The sequence below is a fragment of the Falco naumanni genome, chromosome 15 (genome assembly GCF_017639655.2).
Source record: "Falco naumanni isolate bFalNau1 chromosome 15, bFalNau1.pat, whole genome shotgun sequence".
NCBI lineage: Eukaryota > Metazoa > Chordata > Aves > Falconiformes > Falconidae > Falco > Falco naumanni.
Window position 1 is genome coordinate 14,863,298 of NC_054068.1, and position 14,623 is coordinate 14,877,920.

Here is a 14,623-nt window from a genome sequence, read left to right on the forward strand (position 1 = left end):
GCCCTCCCCGAGCTCTTGGCCGACGTTGTCCCGGTGGCTGTGTTTGCTCCCCCCGCCGCAGCTTGGCGTGCGCTCAGGGCCGGCCCCACCGCGGCCTCGCCCGGCCCGTCCCGGCCCCGCTCCCCCCAGCAGCCCGACCCGACCCGGCCCGGCCCTGCCCCGCTCCCCGCTGCGGCCCTGCCCCGCTCTTCGCCCCGCGCAGGCTGCGGGGCCGCCGGGTGTGCTGCTGGGGCCGGGCCGGGCTGTGCTCCAGAACGGGTGTCCTTGGCGAGGCAGTTTCAGATGATTTACAGGTGGCAGCGAGGCTGTAGGGATAGCTGCTCCTGGGAGTGATGCTGCAGGTTTGCAAAGCTGCCGAACAGATGAAGCAGTTCAGAATTGTAGGCGCTTACACAAAAAGTACCGGCTTTGGCCAGGTTTCCCTTGGGTAATTTTTTTTAACTTGAGAATCTCTGGTTCTGAACTTGAACTGTGTGGCAGCTGCGTCCTGGCCAAAATAAAAGGAGGGTGTTTACCAGGTTGGCTTGAATTTACAAAGGTCAAAACCCAGGATTTTTAAGTTGCTTTTTCAAATAAAGTACAGGCTTAGTAGGGCTTTAATTGCTGATGTTTTAATGTAAAAAAATTTCCAAATGATCCAAGTGGTGTTTATTTATATGTCATACGTGCTTGTAAAACTCAATCGTTGTTTTCTTATTTGCATATTTGATTGGTTCTGTTGCGGTAGCGTGAAAAGAAAACGTGGCTTTATGTGGGCTCTCACAAAGAGAGTTGGCTGGCCTGATTCATATGGCCTTAAAAATTCTACTTATGTATAGTATTAATTTGCAAAATACCATGATTAAGATGGTTCAGTAAATGAGTTGTTACTTTGTGGCCAATTATGATGACACGGTACTGTTATCTGAAAATTGATTTACAAATATAGGCGTAGAGCTCTACAAAATAAAGTCTGGAACCTGCGTGTTATGAGTACGTGAATCTGGAGTCACAAGGCAGCATGCTAACTTGGGCATTCCCATGCAGATTCAGGCCCTGTGGCTGCAGAAAGCATTTGGATGATATTAAATGCTTGAATTTTTCTTAACTGCTGCTGCCTTCTAATTTTTTGTTAACAGTATAAGAAAGTGTCTTTTGTGACAATGACAGATTATTATTGTAGTTTACTTCTTTTCATGTTCGTAGAGATTTTGTCATTTTCATAGTGACTGAAGACATTTAGTCAAGAAATAAACATGATTTTAGCTGAAATGCTTTTCTGATAAAAAAGCTGATTTAAAAATAATATTATATCTATCTATATTATATATAGATATAAGGCAACATTCTTACCTAAAAATGAAAATCATGTTCTTGTTTTCTCAAATTTACTCCTGCATCTTACAAAGTATGTTGACATTTGTTTAACTTCAGAGCTTTTGTATTTTTTTTTCTGGCACTGTCAGAAAGAGACATGGTTGGCATAGTCATTGAAAGTGGCTGAAACTTTCCCATATTGTTCTGAACTGGCCCCAGGTCGATGTTCCAGAGTCCCAGTTTACAAATATTACTGTTTTGGGTTTGTTTTCAGGGTGATGCTTGGAGTAAGATGTAATAAAAATGGAATATAGACACGCGAGAGTGCATGTTAAGACACTGTCCTGTAGGAGGTAATCCCTATCTTCATGTTTATGTATATTAAATTATGAATTACATTTTTCCCAGTAAAATCAAATTTTATTGAAAATTTTTTCTTTCCCTTCCTTGAGCAATAGAATGCTGTTTCATTTTTTGCTACTGTAATAATTAACAGTTAGGAGCAGATTATAAAGATATTCAGTAGCTGGCCAGTCTGCAACCCCTGAAATTTTGGTTACTTTAAAAACCATAAAATTCTTTAAAGATTTGGAAAATACTGTTTGTAACTACGAAGACAAGTGGTTTTTTTTTTTTTTATTTTATTGTGCATTCCAGTGTGGAAGATGTTCTCCTTCAAAAAATTGAGATATTCGGTACCATAAGCAATACATATGATGCAAGAAATGGCCTAGTGTAAATTCCACATGGGATAAAAGAAGTACTATGCATAAGCAGAATTTTAGCTCCCTATGCTTACTATTACTTAACACTTTTATATGCAGTGGTTAAATCAGTATTTTTATTTAATCTTGAAATATATCACATAGATTTTATCTGGCACCTTTTGGCATTAGTAGCAAATTTCCTATTGAATAAAGAAGCTCCTGTCTATGTCCAAAAGGTGGACTTTGTGTAGACTGTGTCATTTTACTCGGATTGTTTTTTTGACAGTAAAAGCAAAATAAAACCAATTTTTGGGGTAGAAGAGGGAAACACAATAAGTAATGAAATGTGGCAACCCTTTACGCTGAGCACTCTGTCATGTTAATAACACCACTAACATTGCTTTCACTTAATTTAATGCTTGTTGCCTTTAACATTTACTAAACAGTTTTGAAAATTACTGTAGCTTAGCCTGAGACGTTTGTGATTAGCTGCACCAATTTGAAATGGCCAATTTGGATGATGACAGAGCCTCCTCTGCGCATGCTTTTTTAAAATTTGGTAAGTGTGCAGTTCTGTGTTTTGGTTTTGTTTGTGGCTATTTAACTCAACAAAAAATAATTGTGTTTTGTGTTTTATGCGGTGTTTTGTGTTAGCATTTTTTTAGCTCTATACAGTAGAACTTAAAAATGTGAGCTCTTTCAAGAAAATTTCTGATAATTGGAATCTACCTAGCTTAAAATCTACCATTCAGATCTTCGTATTTTGTTTGTGCTTCGTGTTCTTGTAAGTATCTGTCAGTGTAACAATCTCTGAACCAAAATTTCTCTTTTAAGATGATGGTCATGTGAAAGATGCATTAAGAATGGTGTTTAAGATAAACCCCACTGTGGGTGGTGTATAGAAAAGTAAAATTTCAAGTCAGTCAGGCATTGTTCCAAAGCTTGACTTTTGGAAATTAAGGGGAAGCAAAATAAAGCCCCCAGCACAGTCACTCTTTAGGTACCACAGAAGTTAGAATATGTGAAGTCGTCGAGACCATTACTGATGTAGCTCAGTATACTTGGAAAAAAGTTTGGCTGGAGTAAACGTGTCCCTGTGTGAAGCTAGGTGATCTGAGGAGAGCTGTGTAGGAGACTTGTTTAGTCTGTGCTGAAACACAGAAGCAGTACAAGTGCCAGTGAGAGTAACCAGGTAAAGGAATTTCAGCTGTCTCTTGCCACAGCCGAGTCACTTGAACTACCCTGCCCTGCCTGTGGCAGTTCTGTTTTGCCTCTCTTAATGTCAGAGGACATGTGAAGTGTTGACATTGTGATAAAAAATTACTTTTTCCTAATTATTATATCTATACTTGATGTTTCTGTTGTTATGATGCAAAATAAACTGGTTTAGTGGTTTTAAGAGCTATTGTTTTGAGTACCCAGGAATGGCAGTGATTGCCTTAAATATCTTGAATGGGTTCCTCCCTTGCTTGTAACATTTACAAGGGGTGTGTGGCAGACTTTGTGGCATTTTGGTGTATTTTGGTTATGTGAAGATGATTAGGAAATAGGGAAAGAACAAAATAAATTGGTACATATTATTTCTTTTTTCCATGAAATGCTAATTGAATTATATGCACAGTCTAACACATCACTTTCCTGGATAAAAGATAGTTGAAAAGTTTTGTCATTTTAATACTGTCTAAATGGAATTATTATGAGATTTACTAACTTGTGTTGTTGTTATGACTCAACCTAGGTAACACTTTGTACTTTGTGTTTATTCCTAATGTTCATTCAGATAGGGGAATAACTTAATACCTTTTTTCTTCTCTCTCCCCCAGCTGTTCCCCTGAGGTTTCCTTACCATGTTTTCATTGAATTGTAGAACAGTTCAGTTTGGAAGGGATGTTAGGAGGTCACCTATTCCAGTCTCTTGCTCAAAGCAGGTCAGCTATGAGATTGTAGTTTCCTCCTGTCTGTAGTGATTAAAAATCCCCACCAGCACAGCTGGTACATGTTAAGTTTGTGGAATCAGAGTTCAGATATTTACACGTATGAGAAGTGAGTTTTCCTTCTAGTAGAAGCACTTCAGAAAACTGTTTTTGATATCACCTTGCTCAGCTACGTGGTTTGGACTTAAAAGCCCATCTATTTTGTGGCAGACAACTGTTAGGATAGACTGTATTGTATCCAACAGTGTTTCTCTCCAGTCTGAGCTCAGGAGAGATTGCAGAAGTCTTGAGGGAGAGAAAATGTGATGTTACAAGGATATGATTTGTTCATATGATATTTCTTAAACTTTGCTGTGTGAAGAAGTAAAATCCTTTTTGCTCCTCATAACTTCTGTAATGTGAAGATGTTATTGCCCATGCTAATACTGGGTAATGAAATTTACTGTGATCTGAGATCCAGAACTTTTTCATGTCTCAAGTGTTGGATTACCTCCAGAACTAGTGTTGCATTAAAGGACTGTGGTCAGTGTTTATTCTCATCAAATTGAGAAAGAATGATATTCTCAGCTTTTGTTGTTGTTGTTTTTTGTTTTGTTTTCTTTGGTCTATGCAGATATGCAAGCAAACATTTTTTTGTTCTTCTGGCATGTGAAATGTTGGAAATAAAATTCTTGCCATGTTGCTTGCATTTGTTGGTGATTAAACTTCAGGGAGGTGTGTGTTTGGTTGGTTGGGTTTTTTTAAACTCTGTACTTTGAAAAATGGAAATAGTCAATCCTTGCTGAAACGTGCAAATTGTTATCCATAGACTAGGTCCATAATTTCATTCTGATGCCTGTTTGCTATCTGCAGTTGCTGCTATTTTCAAGGACATGTGAGTGTTCAGAGCTTCTGTATATATGCATTTAGGAGCAGGGTTTCAAAATGTTGCCCATAACTTTTGAATCTAAACATCTAGCCATTTTATAGCTCTTTCCTGAAGGGCAATTAATGCTAGTCTTAAGTATAACCGGAATAAAAATGAAGTGTATGGGGAAGTACTTTACCACCAGGGCGACATAATGTTCTCAGCCTCCAGAGGTTGTATGTATGTAGGTATTTACACTGCTAATAGCTTACCTCAGAGAACTTCCCTTAATTTACTTCAGTTTTGTATTCTGTTTAGCAGAGAGAATTAAATTGTAGATTTTTCCTGGAATTGTTGTACATTTGCGTTTCATCTGCTGGACAATGTTTTCTTATAGTTTCTATATCTTAGCTGAGTCAGAAGTATCTTGTCTGTGTATTACTTTAGTTCTGCACTTGTAATTGATGTCTGTGTTATCAGTTACTGGGCTGTTGCAGATTTCTTCCTGTTCTCTAATACTTTGAAAGGAAATGACTAGCCTTTTTAGTAATTTTTCAACTTGAAGAATAGTGAACTCATATTACTCTGGAACCTGTAAGTGGTAGGAAATGAAAGGGGATTAGTTTTCATTCAAACTAAGGATATAGTTTATTTAGTCGGTGCCATATCTGAAGGCAAACAGGGATTTAATTGGACTTGGGATAAAGATTTTGAGTGTTCTTTTATCAGACATTCAATATATTAATGCAGGAAGCAACAGTTTCAATTTCCCATCTGTGTGTTTTTTTAGTGATTTTTGAAGTAGTTAATGACTTGCAGCAGCCCACTCCTGATGTAAGGAGATAGGCATATTTCTTTATTTGTGGAAGAAAATCTGAAATACGATGGAACCTATTTAAATTTTGTATAGGCTTGTTACACTGGTGTACAGCTGAAGAAACACTAAATCAGCAAAATATTTTTTTATATTCTTTCCCAGCATATCTATTTGTTTACCTAAAATAAAACTCAGGCTGTATGGTTACAGTAAAATGATATTTATGAAAAATTGTATTTGAAATTAATGTTCTCATTCTGTTTCTTCTGAATGCTAACGTACAAACTCAGAACTCAAGGGTACTGTTTGCATATTGCATTATTTTATATTTAAGTGTTGCAGTCCTGTGGCTGTCATTTTTTTCAGTTTGGAAACCTATTTTAAAGATATAATTGAAAATAACTTTCTATGGCAGGTTCTTGTTGTGCTGAAATGAACTATTAAATATATTTTGGAAAAGAGTGTAGATGGGCTTTTTTTAGCTGTCCTAAAAATAGCTGCCACTGGGTTACGGTCTCAGTGCAAAACCACATTGAAGGAGCAGCGAGCTTCATGTTTGTCTTAAGTTTCTTGCTTTTGGTTAGATTGTGATACCAGTGAAATGTAATTTACCACAGAATGTGTCAGCAGAATGCTGTAGACACCTAAGCCAAACATAAACTATATAGATGGTAATGAGGAGTATGTGGAAAACTTTGATTTTTGAGTGTTCCTTTAAACAAGTTCGCCTGCTTGTAGTAGGAGTAATTTTAAGGAATACTTTCAAGGCATAAACCTTTTTTTTTTTTTTTTTTTCTTTTTTTTTTGTCAATTTCTGGAACATTGAGTTAATTTCACCTTTTGTTCCATCAACAGTCTACTCTGGCTGTTTTCATTTATTTATGCTAGTAAAGTTTCAAACTTCTAAAATAATGTAATTTGTAGATGGTGGTGCTTTGACATTTTCATGCTCTTAATTCTCTTCAGTTCTCTTTCTGCACAAAGTTGAAATCTTTGAATACTCTGAGATAGAAGGATATGCTTTTTGTTCATGCTGACTTTATTTTGTTTCTCTGTTGGCCACAGAGGGTCACAGATTGTCTGGTAAGTATGTACATTGGAACAATTTTGTTTTAGAATGAATAAATAAAATCAATAATTTTGACATGTGTGCACCCTGTGAATACTCAGCTGTTTTTTATGGTGCAGTACTGGGGTTAACAGTCTGCAAGACACATTCTGAACCTATTTCACACACAAAGGACAGTGCACTATGTATGTGTTACAAATCTGTGAGTAAGAATCTTTATTTTGCCTTTGAAAAACTAATAAGTGAATATTTCTCATAAAATTTGCTACTTTTTATGCAATAAGTGACTCACTGAAGATTTTTTTCCTAAGCATGTTCTGTCATGTTTGCACTGAATCACCTTATAAAATTACAGTTAATGCAGGTCACTGTATTGTGTGCTTTTGCAAGATAACTGAATTGACAGTATAACAATATGAATGATGAATCTTCTCATGGACAGGGATTCCTAGGCAAAAAGTAGAAAAATAGAATTGCTTTGAAAAATTGGTTGAAATTGGTTCAGAATGTTGACTGTTCAACAGAAGATAGAAGAGGTGTGCTATATTACAAGTTTTTCTTTTCCATTGGAGAATAACTTCATTTCTTTTAGTTTTGTTTGTTTGAAGGAACTCAAATTGGGCAGTCTGTGCTTCCCTCTCGGGCCCTTTCCCCACATGCACGGTTATTTGTTACTTAGCCTCTCCCAATGAGGAAGGGAAGGGCTGTAGGGGAAGCTCAGATGTGTTGGGAGACGTCATCCACGCACAACAGACTGGCAGGAGTGTGCTCAAGGAGGGCTAGATATTTTTTTTTAGTGATGGCTGCAAGCAAAAGTAATACCAGTCTGGGGGGGTGAGGTTAGAGTTCTTGAGGGGACAAGAAACATTTTCCAATCATCCTACCAAAGGACTTGATTAACAAAGCTTCTGTCACCACTCCACACACGCTCGTTTCATTTGGATGAGAGTCCTGTATATGGACAATCTCCTGTTTAATGCATGAATATGTGCTGGGAGTGCGAAAGAGGCGACTTGAATAGGAGCGCTCTGCTGCGTCCTGCCAGAACTGCTTGGCTGGCTGGGCTTCCCTGGCAATTCATTTCTCTGAGCTTTTCAGAAGGACAGCATGCAGTCCGGAAAGGGGAAATTCTCATTCTTCCTGTTATCAAATGGCTCTGTGGGAGATCTTGCCATCCAGATCACTGAATATAGCTCAAGTGATTTATGGAAGGAGAGCAGTATGTTACTCGTAAATTAGAAGCTGGAAATGGTTTACCCCTGTAATTTTCAAGAAATCGTGTCTTTTTGATAGGTAGCTCATTTCAGCATCAGGAAAATGGACATTTCGGGTGCACGTAGGGAAGCAGTTGATATGTGGGGCACTGGGAAGGAAAGATGAAGATTTGATAGCATTGTATTTCTCTGCAGTATAGGTAATTTGGGGGCTTTATCAGCTGGATAGGTTGTTTAAGCTTTGGCAGTATTTGAGAACAAGCTTTTTGATTCAAGACACGAAATCAGCTAGGCTTGTGGTGATGGTGGTGGGTGAAAACAAGGTTAGGACAGGTAAAACATTGCTGGTGTTGTACATCTTCAACATTTTAGAAGGCAAGTAAGGAAGTAATAGTTAAATTGGGGCTATTTCTGTCTTCCTTCTGTTTTTCAACATACCTTTAGGAGTTCTGTCCATAGCATACGCAACTTCTAAGAAAATGTTCCTAGAAAATTAACATCTAGTAAGCTGTCTTCAGTGATTAAACTGTACATTTACATAGCATTTGCTGTAGCTGAGTATCTATGGAAGTCTTGTTTGTGTGGACAGGTAGTGTAGAAAAAATGTGTGTAGAAATCTGTTCTCTGAGATTATAGCAATTACAACTTTTTGTGTTTGAATTGGAATTCGGTACGTTGTACTGTTTTTATAACAAACTTAAAAAACCCCATACTGCAGTAATTTTTAGCAATAGTAGAATTATGAAATTAATTCTGGTCTTGATTTTGTTCTTTCTCTTCTTTTTTTTTTAGGTTCAATTTATGAGCCGCTTAAAAGTATTAACCTTCCAAAACCAGAAGGGGAAAGTCTGTGGGATAAATTAGATAATTATTACAGAATTGGTAAGTTAATAATTGTTCCTACCATGAAAGATTTTCAATGTAACTTACTAAAATATTTACAGTCATGGTTATGATAGTAATTAACTTTGTCTTAAAATAGTATCTGCAATCTTTAATAAGCCTTTTTATTTTCTGTGAGGTAAAGGGTTCTGTTATTACAGCTCTTCCTGTGATAATGTAATGCGTGTATTTGGATATTTCATACGCTGCTTGAAAAATCATGACCTGTAAATAGTGTTCAAAATTATCATCTGCATTTGTCAGATGGTAGATAGATTCTCAGTTGCACCTGATGGTCTTGGATGGGGAGAGGTAGGGTAGTCTGCTGACCGTTTTTGGTGCTTGAACTAACCCAGATACGAATTAGAATTGATATTTACTTATTAAATATCATTGCTACGTTATTCCTGCTTGAGGATAGCTTCCTAAATTTCTGCTGGGAGTTTGCAGCAAAAACTGGAGGGCTGAATGACACTTCTTGCTGAAAATGAAAGTGTATATTGGAAATCCAGTCCAGCTGTAAAACTGAATTTAGAATTACTTCCAGTTAAGTGGTAGCTTAATATTGTGGCATTAGCCAGACACAGCTGGGGAAATATTTAAATGGAAAAAAGCTTTTTTGTAGTACTTAAAACATTTTGACATAAGCGATCAGTGAGAGGTTAATTTTTTTTATTAATGGTGCCATAATGTATTTTTGTGCCAAAATTTTGTTAGCTAACTTATTTTAAACCAACATCAGTGTTTTTCTTTTCACGATGAGATCATTTTAAGCCCAAACCATACATGTTAAAGAAACCATGGTTTATTTTGGTTGTTTTGGGGTTTGGAGGGTTTGTGTTATAATAAAGTCCTGCTTGTATTCTAAAATCAGGATTTTTTTTTTAATGGCTGTGAAATTGATGGTTTAAATTTTAAGTTTTAGTCAGGCAAGGGGATAGAAGTGGACAATTTAAAGAGTGAACAACTCTTCCATCATTCTAAAAATGTGGAATGAGTCTTCATTCAAACCGCTTTTTGAAGTGAAATCTGTGAGTTGTACCTGGTCTGTCCTTAGATGTGTTGCTTTTTGTAGATGCATTGCTTTTATCTTTCTTACAGAGGAGATGACTGTCAATTTACTTTTAATGCTTGGCAGCAGCACATCTGTGGTGGTGCTTGCTGTTTCTCTCTTGGGCGCTTATGTTGCATGCAGTCTGCTGCCTCAGTAAAAATTCTCTATTGAATTTATACTTCATTTTAGAATAATCTATTACTGACATTTTCAGGTAACATTTTATCAAAGTTCTTGTTAGAAGGTATTAAATCACTGTCAAATATAATGCAAAAAGCCATAAACCCCTGTAATTTTCATTTAAAGTACTTGATTTCTAATACATAGACAATTAAGAGGCTTTTAAAAATTGATGCTTGATAACACTATGGGAAAAAAAACTTGCTTTCTTGTCTTATAATGGACAGGTTATTGTTAAAGGGTCATGTTTGAGGACATTAAGCACAGCTTCAATCTTGCAGCACTCTGGTTATTATACAGTTTTAGGAAAACAATTCAGAAAATGTGAAATGTAGAAAAAGAATGAAAGTAATATTTAGTATTTTTCCAAATTTAATTTTGACAACTTGAAAATTCCTGTCTGATTTTATTTTAATGTTGAGGTGATGAGATAAATAATTGCAGTTGTACTCTTACCTTACTTGTTCCTTTCCTTTTTTAAAAATATCAATACAATCATCTGACCTAAGTTAAAAAATTACTTTCTAGGAATCTAGTGTTCTGCAGAGTTGAACTATTGAAATTATTTGGGGAGGCAGTTGGCATACTGTAGTCCCTTTTTTTCATAAAAGGGAAATTATGGGGCTGCATTGTAGAGGTTCTGTGTGGAGTGGGTTGTACTAGAACAGAGCCATATAAATAGTTTTGAATACCGTATTTTTGTAGAAAGGCCCAATTTTACTGAAAAGCCAATCTAACAAAGATTTGTTTAGTTTGTTGTTGGGTTTTTTTTGCTGTGTCTTTCTCCTTACGTTTCTTTCTCTTCTGTTTTATGTTGTGTGTGCTCAACAGGTTCTTCACATCTTGATTTATTCCTGAAAATCTGCGTAGAAATTGGAAGAAACATAAGTGTTGTTAATACCATTTTTTTTTTCTTTCTCCAGTTAAGTCAACATTGCTACTTCATCAAAGCCCAACCACAGGTCTGTTTCCTACAAAGACGTACGGGGATAACCGAAAGGCAAAAGTACATGACAGTCTTTACTGTGCTGCATGTGCCTGGGCATTAGCCCTTGCTTACAGGTAAATAACTTCTAAACTCATGTCTCTGCCATGTTGCATTCTTTCTGTTATGCGGTTCCCCAGGAATGTTTTTAAGACATCAAACTTTAACAAAAATAGTTGTGTAAACCCAGAGATGGTACATGTTTTCAAATCTCAATAAAAATATTTGTGTAGCGACTAGCTTAAAAAATGTCACTCTACTTTTGGTAACTAAAGATGTTTTTGTATGATTTTGTTGGCACCAATATTCTGAAACAGAGCAATTAATGCATGCTGTTAAAAATAAAGTTTATTGTGCAAACTGTGCTCAAGGAATACTGCTCATTTGAAATGTGAGTTCAGAGCAGAAGCAGGCTTCTTGCAGGTGGTAACAATCCAGGTGCTTGTGGGAGACTGAAACCTTGAATGCTGAGAAACGTGTGTTTGGGAAATAATAGTGACTATCTTCCTCTCTAGGTACATAAACTAAGCAGTCTCAGTTGTTAGCTCTTGTTTTTTATTTTTTCCGTTTCTACTGTTGATTGATTAGAGAAGTAGGAATTTGTGTGGTGTAGTATGACCTTAAGAACTGTGGGAGAGTTACCTCCCTTAATAATTTATTCGTATTTCCCTCTCCTTTAGGTTAAATAACTATGGAAATTGCTTTCTGAGAATTTAGGGTTCCTTGTTTCCAACCTTGCTGCCCCCAGCCAGGAGAACACAGACAGAGATGATGATAACTCGAATGCAGTATTTTTAAGAAAGAAAATAGTGTGCAGATACTGAATAATTTACTCTTTCTAGTAATCAACTTATTGTATTGAGGTAGTGATCACGTTCTTTAACAAAATTCTAGTGTATTTTGCAGAAGAAGGGCCAGAAATCATATGAGGAGCTACTGTTAAAGTAAAGATGATCTACTTAGCAGACAAAAAATTTTGAGTTTCTGTGGTGTTTCTATTTATTGCTTTAGATACTATACCTCTGACATCAATCTGAAGAAACAGTTGTTAAAGTTACCTTCTAGGAAATGTTGTTACAAAATTAGGCTTTTTGAAAGAGAAGACATACGGAGATCTGTGTTTACTTCTTGAGATGCTGTGTCCGAGATCTAATGGCTTTCAAAATTTTGAGAAGCTAGCACAAATTATAAGGAAATTAACATTCCAAATGTGTAATTATTACTTTCATTTCTTATCTTGAAATCTTTGCGTCTTTCTTTTAATTCCTCTTTCTGTTGGTGAAATAAAAGCATTTGAAAACAAACAAAAAAAGAAAATAAATAGAAGGAAGAAAGAAGGGGGCAGGGGCAATTGTTTTGATTTTTCAGCAACTCACAGAAGAGAGCATGGCATAACATTGCCCAAGTTATTCAGTCTTTAATTTCCAAAACGTAGAATCATAGAAGATGATCTATAAAATTTGTTGCAGATTGAAGGAAGGGCAAAGTGGCAAGATAAATGTTTTGTGTTACTTCCAGTTATGCCCAGAACAGGACCCTGAACTTCAGGTGCTATGCAAAAACTTTTCTTTGATGGGCAGAGTTTGATGATTGAAATTAAGTAAACAGCTAAAATATGAAATGAGCCAAGATATAAGACTCACGTGGAAGGCTGCATTACCTACCACATGCTGCTTACAGTGCTTGGTTCATGCCAGTGCTGCCGTTCACTTTAATGAAAACTAAATTTCTTGAGAGCATGTTGGGAAAAAAAGCACTGCCGTTGTGAGTAGAGGCAAAATATTGTAACCTGAAAAATTCAGAACTTTTACATGTGCTTCTTCTTGCTCTTTGGATTTGTGATAAAGTTGAGAATACATCCTACTGCATAAAAAATTCTTAACCTATTAATTTTGCATTATCTGATTTTATTCCTTGTAGGGTTGCTTTTCCCTCCTTGTTTCAACTTTGTAATTGAAAGCAAGTACACTTACTTTATCTAAGTTTATTATTTAAATAGTGTGATTTCTGGATGTTTATGATTTTTTAAGTTATCGCTGCCTTCCTGATTTTCAGCATGGGTAGCAGAACCTCAGCATAAACTACTAACATGTTAATCATGATAGAAAAGGTTATGCTTTGTTTGCAGTGTAGTTAGCATCCACGTGCCTGTAACCAGTTAGTAACAGCTAAAAAGTAGACTGAGAAGCAGCAGTGAGCACATTATGCTGTTTTGCGTATTTGTATCAGAGGAAGGTTTTTGTAACTTACAGATACGTAAGAAAACATTGTTTTCACCCTGAAAGGCTCAATCAGAAACTGAGAACTGGAAAAGACAGAACGCATGAATGCAATGATTAAGGTTGTTTACACACAAAACATTTCTTACAGTTAAAAGAACTTGGGATTTGGCATTGTTTTTAATATACGTTTAGTAATAGGATAATTGTGAGTTTGTTTGATTTCATGGTATAAAAATACTAAGGTATCTTGAAACACATTTCTGGACATTCAGAGTAATGAACTTTCAGACTCTTGTATGTACAGTTTATCCACGTCATCAGGAAATTGACTACTTGATTGTGAATGGCAGGTGTTTTGTAGAGTTAAAGAGAAATTGCCTTTGTGTTTGGAATCTTTGAAGGAACACAGAACAGTGGCTTGCACTGTTATAATATCAGCTTATCAGTTGATTATTGTTGATTAAGTTGATTAGTGGCTTGCACTGTTGTAATATCAGCTTATAATTATCAGTTATAAAATCAAGGATTATTTGTTTTATTCTTTTCAAATCTTGAAATAGGAATATTTGTGTAAGTTGCACCATAAACTAAAAAGCTTCTTTTTTTCCTTTTTTTTTAATTAAGGAAGGATGGGTAGGGCTATAAATACGTTGCTACTAGTGTGGGCACCACTGTACAACAGTGTAATTAAATACTTAATATTCTGAAGCATTCTGAAGTGTCTTTTTTAAAAAACTTTTTTGCCCCCCTAATGTATTTCCAATTTATGAGCTATCTCTCTTCCCCAGGCGTATTGATGATGACAAGGGAAGGACTCACGAACTGGAGCATTCTGCTATAAAGTGTATGAGAGGAATTCTCTACTGCTACATGCGTCAGGCTGATAAGGTAAAAACACTGTAGCGTGGACACTAGCACTCGCTTAATTCCAAGGGATTAATTAAACTATGAAAACTTCTACATTTAGATAAAATTTGAAAAGGGAATGCAGTATTACTGTGTGGCCCAGCTAACAGCAGCTGCTTCATTACTGTCAGGTCACAGAATTGTTTAAGGGTATAGAAGGCACAAGCATTTGGTGAACTAAACCACAGGGTATACTTGAAACTTCTTTGAGTTTCTTTTGTAGTTATTGATCCTGTTTAAAAGTTAGACCATTAGTAATTGTTTTTTTTTAAATGCCTAATTAGTTCTTAAATGGAAAAATGTAGAATTTTTTGAGCTAAGGCTGGAGAGTTTTCTTCATACTGTTGGGTTGGTTATTGCATTTGCAGTTGTTCTCACGTAGGCGATTGTTTTGATTATTTTACTTGCTTTCTTTAGCAGCCACTTTACGCAACGTAAACTTTTCTTTGACGCAATTATGTAAATTCAGAAGGGCAGCAGCCTAAAATGAATAAGGAAAGAGTAATTTAC

General features: G+C 36.2%; 1 protein-coding gene across 6 annotated transcripts in view; it reads left to right on the forward strand.

Annotated features, from left to right (window-relative positions):
• Positions 1-14,623, forward strand: part of PHKB (phosphorylase kinase regulatory subunit beta) — an 80,139-nt gene that overhangs the window by 281 nt on the left and 65,235 nt on the right. For 2 of the 6 annotated variants that reach the window (XM_040615213.1, XM_040615212.1), the window contains exons 2-4: positions 8,677-8,766; positions 10,924-11,062; positions 13,996-14,095. In XM_040615213.1, the coding sequence (XP_040471147.1) occupies positions 8,677-8,766; positions 10,924-11,062; positions 13,996-14,095 (329 nt within the window). Of the gene's footprint in view, positions 1-1,570; positions 1,650-2,449; positions 2,563-6,666; positions 6,685-8,676; positions 8,767-10,923; positions 11,063-13,995; positions 14,096-14,623 lie in introns of all 6 variants that reach the window. The other 4 variants (XM_040615216.1, XM_040615215.1, XM_040615214.1 and 1 more) reach the window with 4 other exon arrangements.